A 13894-nucleotide genomic window follows, 5' to 3' on the forward strand; every position below is an offset into this window, starting at 1 on the left:
TTTGATGGCTGAGTAATATTGCATTGTATATATGGACCACAGCTTCTTAATCCAGTCATCTGTTGAAGGGCATCTCGGCTCCTTCCATGCTTTAGCTATTGTGGACAATGCTGCTATGAACACTGGGGTACATATGGCCCTTCTCTTCACTACATCTGTATCTTTGGGGTAAACACCCAGTAGTGCAATGGCTGGACCCAGGCTGTGCGCCCTTGTTTTATAGAGATCTTAGGGATGTGGGCTTCTTCCTTAAAGATTTTATTTATTTATTTTAGAGAGAGAGACAGACAGTCAGCAAGAAAGGGAACCCAAGCAGGGGAGTGGGAGAGGAAGAAACAGGCTCCCGGTGGAGAAGCCCGATGAGGTACTCCTTTCTGGAACGTTGTGATCACACCCTAATCCGAAGACAGGCGGTTAATGACTGCGCCACTCAGGCGCTCCGGGTTGTGGGCTTCTTGATTTTTCAGCCTGCCTTCTGGGGGAGGGGCCTGCCGGCCGGTACTCAGAAAACCCTGTTTGGGTAGAGTCTCCGTGTCCCCTGCGAGGGGGGATGGGGATGGGCACCCTGTGAGCCGGTATTTCCGGGCTTTTGTTCTCTGGCGGCTTTCCCTGGCGGTTTGCTATGCCTCTTCTGAGAGTCAGAGCAGCAGCTGCTGAAATTCAGCCTCTGTCTCAGAACAGAGGGATCGCAGATCGTTCTCCACTGATGTTCTGGCCACTTTAACTCTGTTTCTGTTGGTGCTGCTCAACCTTGAAGCATCCCAGGCTGTGCGTCCCACATCCGGCATCCCAGCCCTCACTTCCAGGGCCGGCGCGTCTCTGTCCTTTGTGTTTCCAACCCCGCCAGCCGCCAGTTGCCAGCCACCCCGCGCGGGCTCCCGGAGCTCCCGGTCTCAGTCTGGTGTCTCACGGGTGCTGACTGCGAGTCCGCCTGCTCCCCCGTGCAGGTGGCCCTCCAGCCGCCAGCCGCCAGCTGCCAGCCGCCCCGCGCACGCTCCCGGAGCTCCCGGTCTCAGCCTGGATCCAGTGAGCACACCGGAGCTCCGGAGCTCCGTGAGATGCTTGGTGGCGCACGCTCCCGGCTCATGGACTCAGTCTTCTGTCTCGCGGGTGCCGTCCGTGAGTCCGCCTGCTCCCCCGTGCAGGTGGCCCGCCAGCCGCCAGCCGCCCCGCGCGCGTTCCCAGAGCTCCCGTTCTCAGTCTGCTGTCTCAAGCGTGCGGGTCCGCGGTCCGTCCGCTCCCCCGTGCAGGTGGCTACCGCTTCCCAGCGCCCTGACACGGCGGCTCCCTCCCCCTTCTGTTTATCTTCCAATATCTGTGCACGGTTTCACGGCTCCCCACTTCGTACCTCGATACTCAGCGCTGGAGATGTTCATTTGTAGAGATCCAGATGTATCTTCCTGCGTCTCAGGCTGATTACGTGGATGTTCCTGCTGGTCTGGTACCTATCCAGCTCAACTTGGGACCGGCTGAAAAAGGGGTCCCCTACTCCTCCGCCATCTTAACTCCCCTCCAGAAATACATGTTAACAGAGAAAAGGAGAGACATTAAGAGACATATTTCTTTATTAATGTAGAAATAGAACATGACGCACTGAGATTTTTGCATGAACACTTAAAACGGTGAATGCGACATATAACTTACACGCATCATCCTTTATATTCATCAATTCCAGTGGACTCTGGCATATAATGTAAGAGGAAAATAAATATATTTATGTAAAATATGCACAGATAAAAAGCTTGCAATGAAACCGCCCACTTGTTATATGTCATAATGAGATTTTACTGTATTTGGTGCTTTTGGAATTCATTTCCTTTATGTAGAATCAACTAGTTTGCACTTTCCTGGTCTACAAGTAATAACTCATGATATAATTATAGATATTAGGTAGATATAAGGACTTAATTTTTAGGCTGAATTAGTGGGCATTCTTAGTATCTTGCAGTTTTAGGATCCTCTGTAGCAATCTTAGTATCTTGCAATTTTGAATCAGTTTGTATGGAGCCACATCACGTTATCTCACTGTCCTAAGGACATGCAGAAGAAAGTTTCACTTATTTCTATGCGTATTGCTTATATAATCACATGTAGGCTTACTATCTTAATTAACAAATTCTGTTCAGATAGTTTAGTTCCTTCCCTCGTTAGCTGAATAAAAGAAGAAACTAAAACCTTGAATATGATTATATCTGTAAAGTTTATATAGACCGGGAGAATGACTTCCGTGTTTCTTGTTGAAATATCCGCATGCATCATCTGTTGCTCACTTTAATTTTGTTACCATTAACTGTGTTATATTAAGCTTTGCATAACATTCATTTCTTATTTCTAAGAGGCCATTCATCATGGATGTAAAGCCCTCTGTGTTGAACTGCATTTTGCCACTAATAGAAACACATGGCAGCAAGCAGCCCTATCCCTGAGCTGGCTGCGGGCATAAAAAATGTTGAGGTGATGGGAGCAGTCACTGGGGAGGAATGGCACCTAGTGGGCCAGTAGGCAGACAGTTCTAAATGAAGTATAACCAGCAGGGAGGGGACTCACTATTGTGCTGCCCATTTATGTTGAAGGCAAGTGACATTGCTTATTTTACACACATAAAAGGTAGAGGAGAGGGAGAAAATAGAAAAGCAGCCAGACCTTTCTGAACAGGCTTTGCAAAAGAAGCAACGTTATAATCAGGAACAAGAATGCTTCATCGAACCAAGAAACATTTATTGAGTCTGTGAAACACAATCTGTTACGTTCGGTATTTGGGGTTGCTAAGTAAGAGTCTCCCCGTCCTTAGAAATTGCGTTGACAGGCTAGAGATCATGCATCAATAACGATAAAAGTAATCATAGACTTCACTTGGAGCTGAGGACAGGAAGATAACTGTATTGAAAATGTACACTATTAATTGACAAGTCAGGAGGTTGAAGGGAAGGATATCTTACCCAGCTGAGAAAGGCATTACTTCGAAAAGCAGTGTGATTGGTGCAGATTAAAGGAATGAGTTAGATTCTAGTAAGGGGAGAGGAAACATACTTTGGAGAATTGTCTAGCACCACATAAGGGAGACAAAAAGTGTAGGATCATTGAGAAGAAGGCACAGACTAGTCTTATAAGAACAAGACATTCAAAAAGTTAAAAAATTGAAAATCTGGTTTAGATTTAGACTACAAAGCTAAGTTACAGGGCTTGGGTTTTAATTTTAAAAAATAAAGACCCCCTGGAAACAAATAAGTCTGATACAAATAGTGTTTATAAGTCTGTTGCCATCAGTTTGAGAAAAAGAGACTTAGGCAAGACGACTAGCTAGTAGGTGCGGAAATAATCCAAGAGCAAGCCTAGTGCGGGGGCTCTGGTGGTAGTGCGCAGAAGCCCAGTGAGTCTGTGAAAAGACAGGGAGAAGAACCGCAGAGAATTTCATTTGAGGAACAAGTAAGAGAAGAGCGTCCCTTAAAAATACAGGTTTTGAATTTGTGAGTCTAGGAGAATCTATAACAAAAAAGAAAATGAAAGAAAAGAAAAATTGATGAGGAAAAACCAGGCGAATGTACGAAGTTTTTGGAGGTTAAATTGAAATCCTGTTGCGGTTCTAACTTGGACTCAAGATTAGGAATAATTCACATAGATATTTCATTTTATAAGGTTTCTAGGATTCACACCAAGTTTAAGAATGAGGTAGAAAAATAGTAGAAAGCGCTGAAGGAGGGAGAGCAGGAGGGAAGAGGTGGTGGAGGAAGAGGACAGGGAAAGGGGGAGGGGGAGAGGAAGAGAGGAGGGACCGGCAGACTACAATGACAGGGCAGATGGCGGCCAATGAAGAACCAGGTCTAGGGACCCCTGGGGGCTCTGTTGGTTGAGCCCCTGACTTCAGCTCAGGTCTTGATCTCAGGGTCCTGAGCTCGAGCCCTGCGCTTTGGTCTCCCTGCTCAGCCAGGAGTCTGCTTCTCCCTCTGCCCCTCCCCCTGCATGTGGTACACGCTCTTTTTCTCTCAAAAATAAATAAAATCATTTTTAAAAAAGTTCTAATGCATCGTTGAGGTAGTAATTAGAAAGCACAGACATCTTGGTGGTTGTGTCATTGTGGAAGCCAGTGAACATGTGAATGTCACGAGAGCGGACACGTCAGCAGTGGGTACGCGTTGTCCCCCTCCAACGCTGATGTCAGACTTGTCTCAGATATTTCTCACTGTTCCCTTTACTGTGGACTTCACAAACGAAAGATATATCTCCTGGAAATCTCAATGTGCAAAATAATGATGGCATTCCAGATAAAAGACCTGGAGATAATTTCTCCAGATTATATTTTCGAGTACACAAGGATACAGAAACGATCAGTACCCATTTTCTCTTTGTCCTCTATTGGTGGTGGATTAAGCTCTCTCACTGCGTAGAATGGTATCTAGTGCAGGGTGTCAGGCTTAGGGCTTCATTTCATTTTCAGATTCCGCTTGCCGTTGGTCTCCTGATATTCCCACTGCATGTTCGAGTTCAGCGAATAGCTGGGGTGACTGAGTACAGTGTATCACCCCTGGACGAGAGGGGCTGGAAGGAGGAGCTGGTGTTGTCTCGGGCTTATCACGTGGCAGGCCTGCTGCAATGAGTTCTACGTTTATCATCACATCTACTCACCAAAGCCAAGGCAATCAGGATAAGAATTATAATTTCCGGGGCGCCTGGGTGGCACAGCGGTTAAGCGTCTGCCTTCGGCTCAGGGCGTGATCCTGGCGTTATGGGATCGAGCCCCACATCAGGCTCCTCTGCTATGAGCCTGCTTCTTCCTCTCCCACTCCCCCTGTTTGTGTTCCCTCTCTCGCTGGCTGTCTCTATCTCTGTCAAATAAGTAAATAAAATCTTAAAAAAAAAAAAGAATTATAATTTCCACGTTGGAAGTGAAAACGCCAAGCCTTAAGTAGAATGAACAAATTTTCTAAAGTCTTCCGTGAGTGCGAGGGATAGAATTTATATCCGGGATGTGCAACTCCAGAGCAGTGGCACAAATGCAGAGCCCAGAGGAATTTTGTTTATTATTATATATGATCCTTTTTAAAAATCAAGTGTTTTTTTCAGAATATGTCATCTCTATGTAGTTGTATAGATAATGAGTAGGCAATCCAATCAGGCAAGCAGAGTGACATATTCGTACCGGGGTGTGAAGCCAACAGCCTCTGCAAGTCAAGCCGTTGACATCAAGGAGGTTTTATGGTTTAGGGGACATGGACAGTTGGGGAGCTCTGTCATCAGTTGTGGAACTGCGTGGTTGGCTTCAGAAAGCAGAAGAGGCAGGATTCTGCGATCTCCCGGCAGTTGATTGAGAGGTGTCATGCATGGTGGAAAGTAGGAGGGAGGTGATTCATTAAAAAAAAAAAAAAAAAAAAAAAGACCTTATTCATTGGCAGCAGAGAGCCAAGCAGAAGGAGGTACCCGTGAATGGGACTGATGTGATGTCCTCTCACCCACGAGTTCCAGACGAGCACTTAAAATTTCCAGTGACCAGAATCCTCTTGTTCCCAGGTGATGCAGATGGGGAGAGAAGAAGGTGAAGGGAGAGAGGAGGCATGTGGGAAGGGAGTGGTTGCTGCTGAGGGTAGTTGCTGGACCCAGTGAGAACATGCAGTAACAGTAATAATGAAAATGACAGCAGCAATGATAACCAATCTGAAGGTTACGTGGCTTGTCGGAAAACTGAAACCACAGGGGTGAAAATCCTCAAGCTTCGATAGAAATAATGAAGTAGAATTGATTATTATCTTAATTAAATGCACTATTATATTAACATTATTATTTTGTATTTACATATTACTTATAAACCCTAGAATCAGCATCGAGCTAAGCATTACCAGGTGGTAGCAATGGAATATTCTACAACATAAAGTCTAACACTGTATGGAAAGGAGAGGGCGTGTAAGAGAAGGGGTCTGAGAAATGTGATTAATTTGATTATCATGAAAAAGACATAGACACCCAAGATCCTTCACACATCTCATGTCTAGTAAAACTTGGCCTTAAGAGAAGATGTGACCCTGAGGAGTTTTGAAGAAACAGAGTAGGAGTCACATATGCTCCTGGCTCTCTTCTGTCTCGCCTTGTTTGTAACATCTAATGAAATTCTCAGCAAGATTTTACAGATGGAGCTTAAGGGCATTCTGTTAAAATTTGATTAGGCCCGTGTTGGACTTGCATTAGTGTTAGTGCAAGTGTTCGAAAGGAACAGATATATGTCCTGCAAGAAAATAGAGCTGGGCTAGAACTCCCTGGTTGGTTTATGAATTATAATGTATACATCACTATCATTAATTCTTTTGAAATCCATTTTACATTCTGTAATAATTAAAAAATACAAAAATCGGAAAAGATCTCAAATAAAGAAGTCCTGTTTGTTCACGTACACTCCTGAGATGGGGATGCAGCTGGAAAAGTGTGCTAAGAACACATCACACCTTACTTCAACTGTAATGCTTTTTTCTGTGTAGAACAGAAAATAAAGCTTTGTTTTAATTATATGGTGTCTTAGATTAGATGGTGTAGTGTGCTACGAATGCAGGCAAATTCCTTTTCATGAGCAATGACAGCCACTCTCCCGAAATTATTATTCTTTCATCCAGTCATTTTTTTAAAAGATTTTATTTATTTATTTGAGAGAGAAAGAGAGTGAGTGCAGGAGCAGGGGGAGGGGCAGAGGGAGAAGGGGAAGCAGACTCCCTGCTGAGCAGGGAGCCCAACACGGGCCTCGATCCCAGGACCCTGAGATCATGACCTGAGCTGAAGTCAGATGCTTAACTGACTGAGCCACCCAGGCGCCCGTCATCCAGTCTTTTATATGTTCACTATACATGGGCACATACGGTTGTCCCGCTTACCTGTGCTTTCAGTTTCCATGGTCTGAGTTACCCGCTGTCAGGGTCAGCGGGGGACCGATCCTACTTCTGACGTAGGATCAGAAGGTCAGTAGTAGCGGGACCCAGCGTCACATGCCTGTGTCATTCACTGCACTTCATCTCATCACATAGACAATTGACCATCTTTCATCATCACAAGAAGAGGGGTGTGTGCAGGACAAGAAGGTGTTTTGAGAGAGGCAGAAAGACTGTGCTTTTACAACTTTTATTACAGTATATGGTTGTAAGTGTTCTAGTTCATTATTAGTTATCATTTGTAATCTCTTACTGTGCCCAATTTATAAATTAAACTTTATCATAGTTAGATATGTATAGGAAAACGCATAGTGTATATAGGGTTCGGTACCCTCTGTGGTTTTGGGTGCCCCTGGGGGTCCTGGAACATAGAGCACATGGGTAAAGTGGGGAAACTACTGTACATAGGAAAAAAAACTGCAAATACCATTATTTTCCATTTTAATTCACTCAGATATATTGCTGATACATTCAGATATATTAACTATATCCTTTTACAGAACAAATCTTCATTAGCCTTTGTGCTTTTTATGCTGATAGTTTCAGGTCTCGATAATTTATTCTAAATGCCCTATAGTATTTTATCATATTAAAACACAATCTGTTATATTCATCCATTAAACCTCACTGATTTTTAAATTATTGGCATGTTTTCTGCTCTTACAAAGAGTGCTAAGAACCGTTTCATGTGTGCATTTTGCTAATGTTTGAGAGTTTTTTCAGAGATTCCTGGTCAAGTCCACCTTGAGTTTAAAAGTTGTTACCAAATCACTGTTCCAGTTAGTGAGAACAACTCTGCATAGTACAGGTGCATTTTTCTAGTGCTGGAGAAAACTTGCTTTTGAAACCAGGTTCCACCACTAATTAGCTGTGTGAACCTTGACCGGTTACTAACTTCTTCGCTTCAATTTCCTCACCCTTAAAAAGGAAGATCATTCTCATACCCAAGTCATAGATTTCTAAGAGAATTGGATGCATATGAAGTGCTTAGAACAGCAGCAAGCTCATAGCAAGTGTAGGCCATTGTTATTATTATTAAACCGTTGATAAAGTTACCAGTATTTTATATCTGTCACCTTCCTGTTTGAAATGGCATTTCCCTAGTTACCTGAGTTTTCTGCTTCTTTTCTCATATTTATTAGTTATTCTTTTCTGTTTGTATTCTTTGTCCAATTTTCTATTTCCAGTCTTTTTGATTTATTTGTAGGAGTCGTTTATAAGACACTGCTAGTGTATTGATAGTACCCGTAGCTTCATCTCCTCTCTGTCTTTGATTTTTATTGTATTACATGCACATGTTTGTGGTTGAGCAGCAATTGTCAAACGTACTGTTTTGAAATCAAGTGATCCTGCCCATTGGAATTTGTGTCTGGGACCCCTATTTCCTTATTCCAAAATCATGAGAATATTATTCTGTTTACTTATGTAAATGTTTAATGCTTCGCTGTTTATATTTGGGGTTTAAATTCATCTTGAATTCATTTTTACATAAGGCATGAGATAGAGATCAGCGTTTGTTTCCTTTACTAGTAATCAGCCCATCCTTTATGACTAATGCATGAAACAGCCCCATTTTATACCCTAAATTGACACCCATGTGTGGGCTTGGATTGAGTTCTTTAGTTTGTCTCAGTGATTTCTTCTTGTGTCTGCACCAGAACCACGGTATTTAAGGATTTTGGCTTTCTGGAGTTCTAATTGAGATACAGTGAACAAGGGTTCCTAAGAGTCCAGTTGGATGAATTTTCACGAGCCCTCAGATCGAGAGCGTTTCCCACACTCCAAAAGCCCCACTCTTGCCCCTCTGTGATCACTAGCGTCTTGGCCAAGGCACCACTGACCTGATGTCTATGGTGTAGTTCAGTTTTACCTGGTTTTATACTTTATCTTATAGAATGTTCTCTCCTGTGTCTGACAGATTCCGCTCAATATTGCGTTCGTGAGATTCATCCAATTATTTCTTATAGCTGTCGGTCATTTATTTTATTTAAAAAAAGTTATTTCCCCCCATGATTTTAAATGACTTCAAACATATGAAAAATTTGCAGATAAATAGCACAAATAACTTTTTTCCCCCAACCGTTTTCAAATGATTTGCTGGTATGCTGTCCCATCAGCCTTGAATACGTGTGTTGTGCCTTTCCTGCAAACAAAGGCATTCACTCACTCACGGTGTAACCTCCGTACCACCCCTGGAATTAGGAAACTGCTCCTGATGCACTGTGACCATCCAGTCACGATGCCTCCGTCAGGTCTTTCCCATCGTCCTCCGGTAATGCCCACAGAACCAAAGACCCAGGCTGCCATGACAGGACAGGCATATCCGTCCATCTTCTGGTGAGCTTCCCACCCTTGACAGCCTTGAGGCTACAGGCCTGTCACTTTGTAAAAGAAAAATTAAGTTTGTCTGATATTTTTTCCTGACTCAGACTTCTCCCTATCATTCAGTGTTTATTCTAATATAGCAGAACTTACTAGAAACTCAAAGGGACTAAACATACTGGCACCATGGCAAGCCTCATCAATCACTATGTCACTGAAATTAAGTTCATTTTTGTTTTTCTGAGAAGTTTGTAAGTTCTTCTGTGTTTCAGCTGCAACTGGTTTCTACTCAGATTACAAATCCTTTCTGTCTTAATGTTCCTGAAGTGACATGTTGCCGAGCGACATTGTATGTGATGTAAATTACCGCAGGTTCACCTTACTTGCTTGGGTTTCTGTCACACTGGATTTGTGTGAGTTGCTCTGCTTAAGGACAGCACAGTAATCTCGAGCCTGTGAACCACGTAATGCAGGATCAAACATCTGCCCCTGTTCTATCACTGTGAACACATAAAACGTGCTGAAAAGGGCATAATTTCCCAAACGTTTTGCGGTTACAAATGAGTCTCAGACATCGGGCTTCCCCGGCGTTTGAATACTAGAAATAAGTCAGCTGTGTTCTGAGGGGAGGAGCTGGAACCTTCTCACGGATGTCTGTCTCCCACACTGCTTGACAGGTGTCTCAGCTGTACCTCAGCAGCACGGGCCAGCCCTGCTCCACCCTGCCGCCTCACATCTTCTCCTGCGCCGAGAGAGCCTTTCACCAGCTTTTCCAGGAGCAGCGGCCCCAGTGCGCCCCCTCGCCCACCCACCCTCCGATGGTGCGCTGATGTGCGGGGGGCTTGGGCGAGACCGTCCTCCTTTCCTTGGCTCATGTTTATTGACTTCTCAGCACCTGGCGGGCCAGTGTCTTTGCAATAAAGTAATTTGACTCGTTACAAAGGAGAAACATCTCTGTTCTTAGAAATATCCCCAAGTGTGGTGGAATCAATATCAACACGCGTAACCTGAAACTCAATTCATTCTGAAGATTTACTGCTTAGAACCAGAGTGTTTTTGCTTTCAAACCTCGGGAATCACCGGGAAAGAAAGGCACCCACTATTAGCACCCACTCTGTGGTGCGGCCCAAAATACAAGGTACAAATTATGACCCTGTGATTGTGGGTTTTCCCATCCGCTTCCAGGTATTTACCTTAGTTCGTAATTTACCAAAAGCGTGCATCCGGAAGTATTTTATACTGAAACATCATGGTAACAGGAGCTCGTAAATGGCAAGATGCTCCGAACAATGATTTACATGGAAGCAAAAATTCACACACACACACACACACATACACACACAAGGTGGAGAAGTGAAATGTGATTGTGTATTGATAAAGGATTAAAGAATTATTTAGGCATTAAAATAAGATTAGCATTGAGAATTATGTTTCGTGTTAGGGGTCACCTCTAGCAGAGGGGACTTCTGGACATCCTCAAGGCTTTGCCCAAGTTACGATCAGTCGTGTTGGCTGGAACCTGAATGTGTCAACAACGCTTTGCCCAACTCATCAAAGTGAAACGAAAGATAGTAAATGTGGACACCTAGATAGAACCCAAAAGACATTTAAATACTTAAGTAAGCACTTTATTTCTACACTTTTACACTATCAATGTGATCAGAAGTTCCAGAGAGGTCAGATGGATGGCTTGCAAAGTCAATGTTCTGGTTTTCAAAATAGCACACCAGTGGTTATTTTCACTCTTGTTCTGAAGTGTCCCCAGGGTAAGAGAGGCCCTGAGGCATGGGTGGCCCCAGCTGTTCTTGAATCAAGCAGCTGTGTTTTCATCTGCTTTATCTGTCCAGTTGTCTAGTCTAACTTTGACCAAAAAGGGGAGCACTTTTAAAAAATCATGAGACTGTGGGGCATATATACCAGTGTGGTCAGTAATAAAAACTGATGTTTTTTGAGAACTTATAAAGTGCCAGACCCTCCATGAGATGCTTTCCACATATTCTCTTATCCATTGCTTTAGTGATCTTACAAGATAGGTATTATTATTAGCATCACAATTTTATGTGTCAGGTGACTGGTTCTCCAATTAGTAAATAGTGAATCTGGGATGTGAGCCCAATAGTGTGAATTAGTAAATGGTGATTAATTTGTCTAGGGTCCAGTAGATCTATGTAGGATGGGAGTCCCTAGTCTGGCTTCTGGGCCTGAATGAGGCTTACCCACCAGTGCATGGCCGGCCCCCTGCGGCCACCCCAAGGAGGTTTCCAGCACCCCACCCCGGGCTTCCCTAAAATGATGGCCACAAGTCCATGGATTTTACTAAGTTCTTATTGAATCCACTTAATTCTTTTGAAAGACATTGGTCCATAGGAAAGTTCTGAGTTGACAATGAATTGTATCCTTTGGGAATCTGCTGGTTATAGATTTCATAGTATCTAGCAAGTTCTTTCAGTAAATAAAACTGTTTATCTCTAACCCAGTGCTTTCTACATGAATTTGCCCATGGAATTTCTTTTCCAGTAGGACTTGTTAATATTCTGAAGAAGCAGTGTTTTTTGGGGAATTTTTAAAGGCTAATAATGCCACGTATCAACCAGTTTTTCTTTAAAAAAAAAAAATTCCTTCATTCTGTTTTCAAGAAATGAAGAACAAATCTATGATCACAAGGACTTATTATTTTAGTCATTCTCTTTCTTCTTTCAGGATTGATGTTTCTATGTGGCTTATCTTGCCTAAGATAAAGGCTTTCTGCATTTATTACACTAATTCATTGAAATTAGTAAATTTAGAAGTCAGCTAAATACATTACTTAAAGATCATTTTTGAGAGCCTATTGTGCTTTAAAAGATTTATTTGAGAGAGAGAGCAGGAGGGACAGGCAGGGGAGAGGGAAAGAGAGTCTTAAGCAGACTCGTTCGGGAGCACAGAGCCCTACGTGGGGCTCGATCTCACGATCCTGGGATCATGACCTGAGCCAAAACCGAGTTGGGTGCTTAACTGACTGAGCCAACCACAAGCCCCAAGAGAGTCTATTGTAACTTACAACCAGCATTTACAAAGGATAATTTAAGATTTGGAGTTCAAAACCACAAATATGCCTGGAACAGCCATCCTATAACCTAGGACTAGGGCAGGACTTTCTAAATTTTATTCTCAAATTTTAATTTTATTTTTCACTTTGTTGATGAGTATAGGCCCTACTAGCACACTAGGCTTCATCTTGAGGAATAGTTTTTAATAATTTTCAGATCTTTGTCCTGGGTTATAACTGAGAGTTTGGTGTTCACCATAATCTATCTTATCTTTAATTTTCTGAAGGCTTGATAGATTGTTTTAATTAATTGTTAGAGCACATATGACAAAAATCCATTATCCTAACAGCATGTGGAGCAAATCTAAATTAATGTTATATGCTGAACATACAAGTAACTTGTGAAGTACACAGTGTAAGGTCTGCCTCTGTCGTGTGCAGATTTAGCAGACAAGGCTCTAAAATTCTTATGGGTCCCTGATTGGGACCAAGGTCTCTGGTCAATTTCTCATTGAATCGTAGACCAGATTTGCAGGTCAAGGGATGTTTCTTGAACACAGTGAGCTAGGATTTCTAGTTTTAATGTGATATCCTACAGAGTCAACCCAAACTATCCTATCCCATATCATTTTTTTCCTTTCATTTCCTTGTATTTTACTCAGAGTTTAATTGGAATATGGCCATTTTGAGATTTTGTGAATTGGTTAAAATGTATGGGATTTTAGCTAGCTAAGAGAACTGATCATTTTCTCTACTCCTACATGTCATGATAGAGTGCGTGCAGTGGTGAGGGAAGGGGAGGAGCTCAGCTACACACCCTCACAGGTGCCTGGAGTTGTCATGTCCACAGATTGCTGGCCTTGTCCACCTTGTAGACTCATCCCCTGTTTCAGGTTGCATCGCACATGCTTGGGAAGCGCTGGTTGAGATTTTCTTGTTGAATAATTGCTGCCTTCCATTCTACCCCTCCTCCAAGAATCAGCTTACCCCCCACCTCATGTGGAAGTCTTTCATGGTTTCTTCCATCTCTGGGCACACTGCTGTTTCACCTGTGGGCACCTTGTTCACTGTGTCCCGCTGCATTTTAAGCATACATCACTCATGTGCTTAGTGTTTACTCGAGAGTATCCCCAGTGATGGCGCAGGGAGCAGTATCTTTTCACCTCATTAGCCCTGCAGCCTAACGTAGACTTGGACACGTAGTAGGCCCTCAGTAAGTTTCATCTGCAGGAAGGAGCACTATTTTTAAAAAGAAAATGGTGTTTTCAAGATCTATCCCTGAATGAATGTGAACAGCCTTTCTACAAAAACAAGATTTATGAAACATCGAATTATTTTGCCAAGTAAGAGAATATTTATAACACTAAATACGAGTGTGGAAGTTGAATTTCCATCACAAAAGAGCCAAATCGCTCTCTGAAGTTAGACGGCTAAAAGCAAACGTCTTTGAACCCAGAAAAGGAGCTCGTTATCCTGGGCAGGTGACAACCTGCTACCCTGAGGCTGCTGGTGTGGTTGCTCTAAAGGTCGTTAAAATATTTATGGTCAGTGTAGATTAGGGGAATAGAAGCATTTGTTAACAACGTGAGACTTGAATAAAAGAAGCAAATTTCAGCTCCTTCTTTTCTGACAAACATCC

The 13894-nt window shown here is 42.9% G+C and overlaps 1 protein-coding gene across 1 annotated transcript in view; it reads left to right on the forward strand.

The window, feature by feature from the left end:
* Positions 1-13894, forward strand: part of MYO16 (myosin XVI) — a 484344-nt gene that overhangs the window by 191947 nt on the left and 278503 nt on the right. Inside the window, 2 exon segments of the mRNA XM_034665464.1 lie at positions 9905-10019; positions 12437-12443. Of these exon segments, the coding sequence (XP_034521355.1) occupies positions 9905-10019; positions 12437-12443 (122 nt within the window).

This window comes from Ailuropoda melanoleuca, chromosome 7 (genome assembly GCF_002007445.2).
Source record: "Ailuropoda melanoleuca isolate Jingjing chromosome 7, ASM200744v2, whole genome shotgun sequence".
Taxonomy (NCBI): Eukaryota; Metazoa; Chordata; class Mammalia; order Carnivora; family Ursidae; genus Ailuropoda; species Ailuropoda melanoleuca.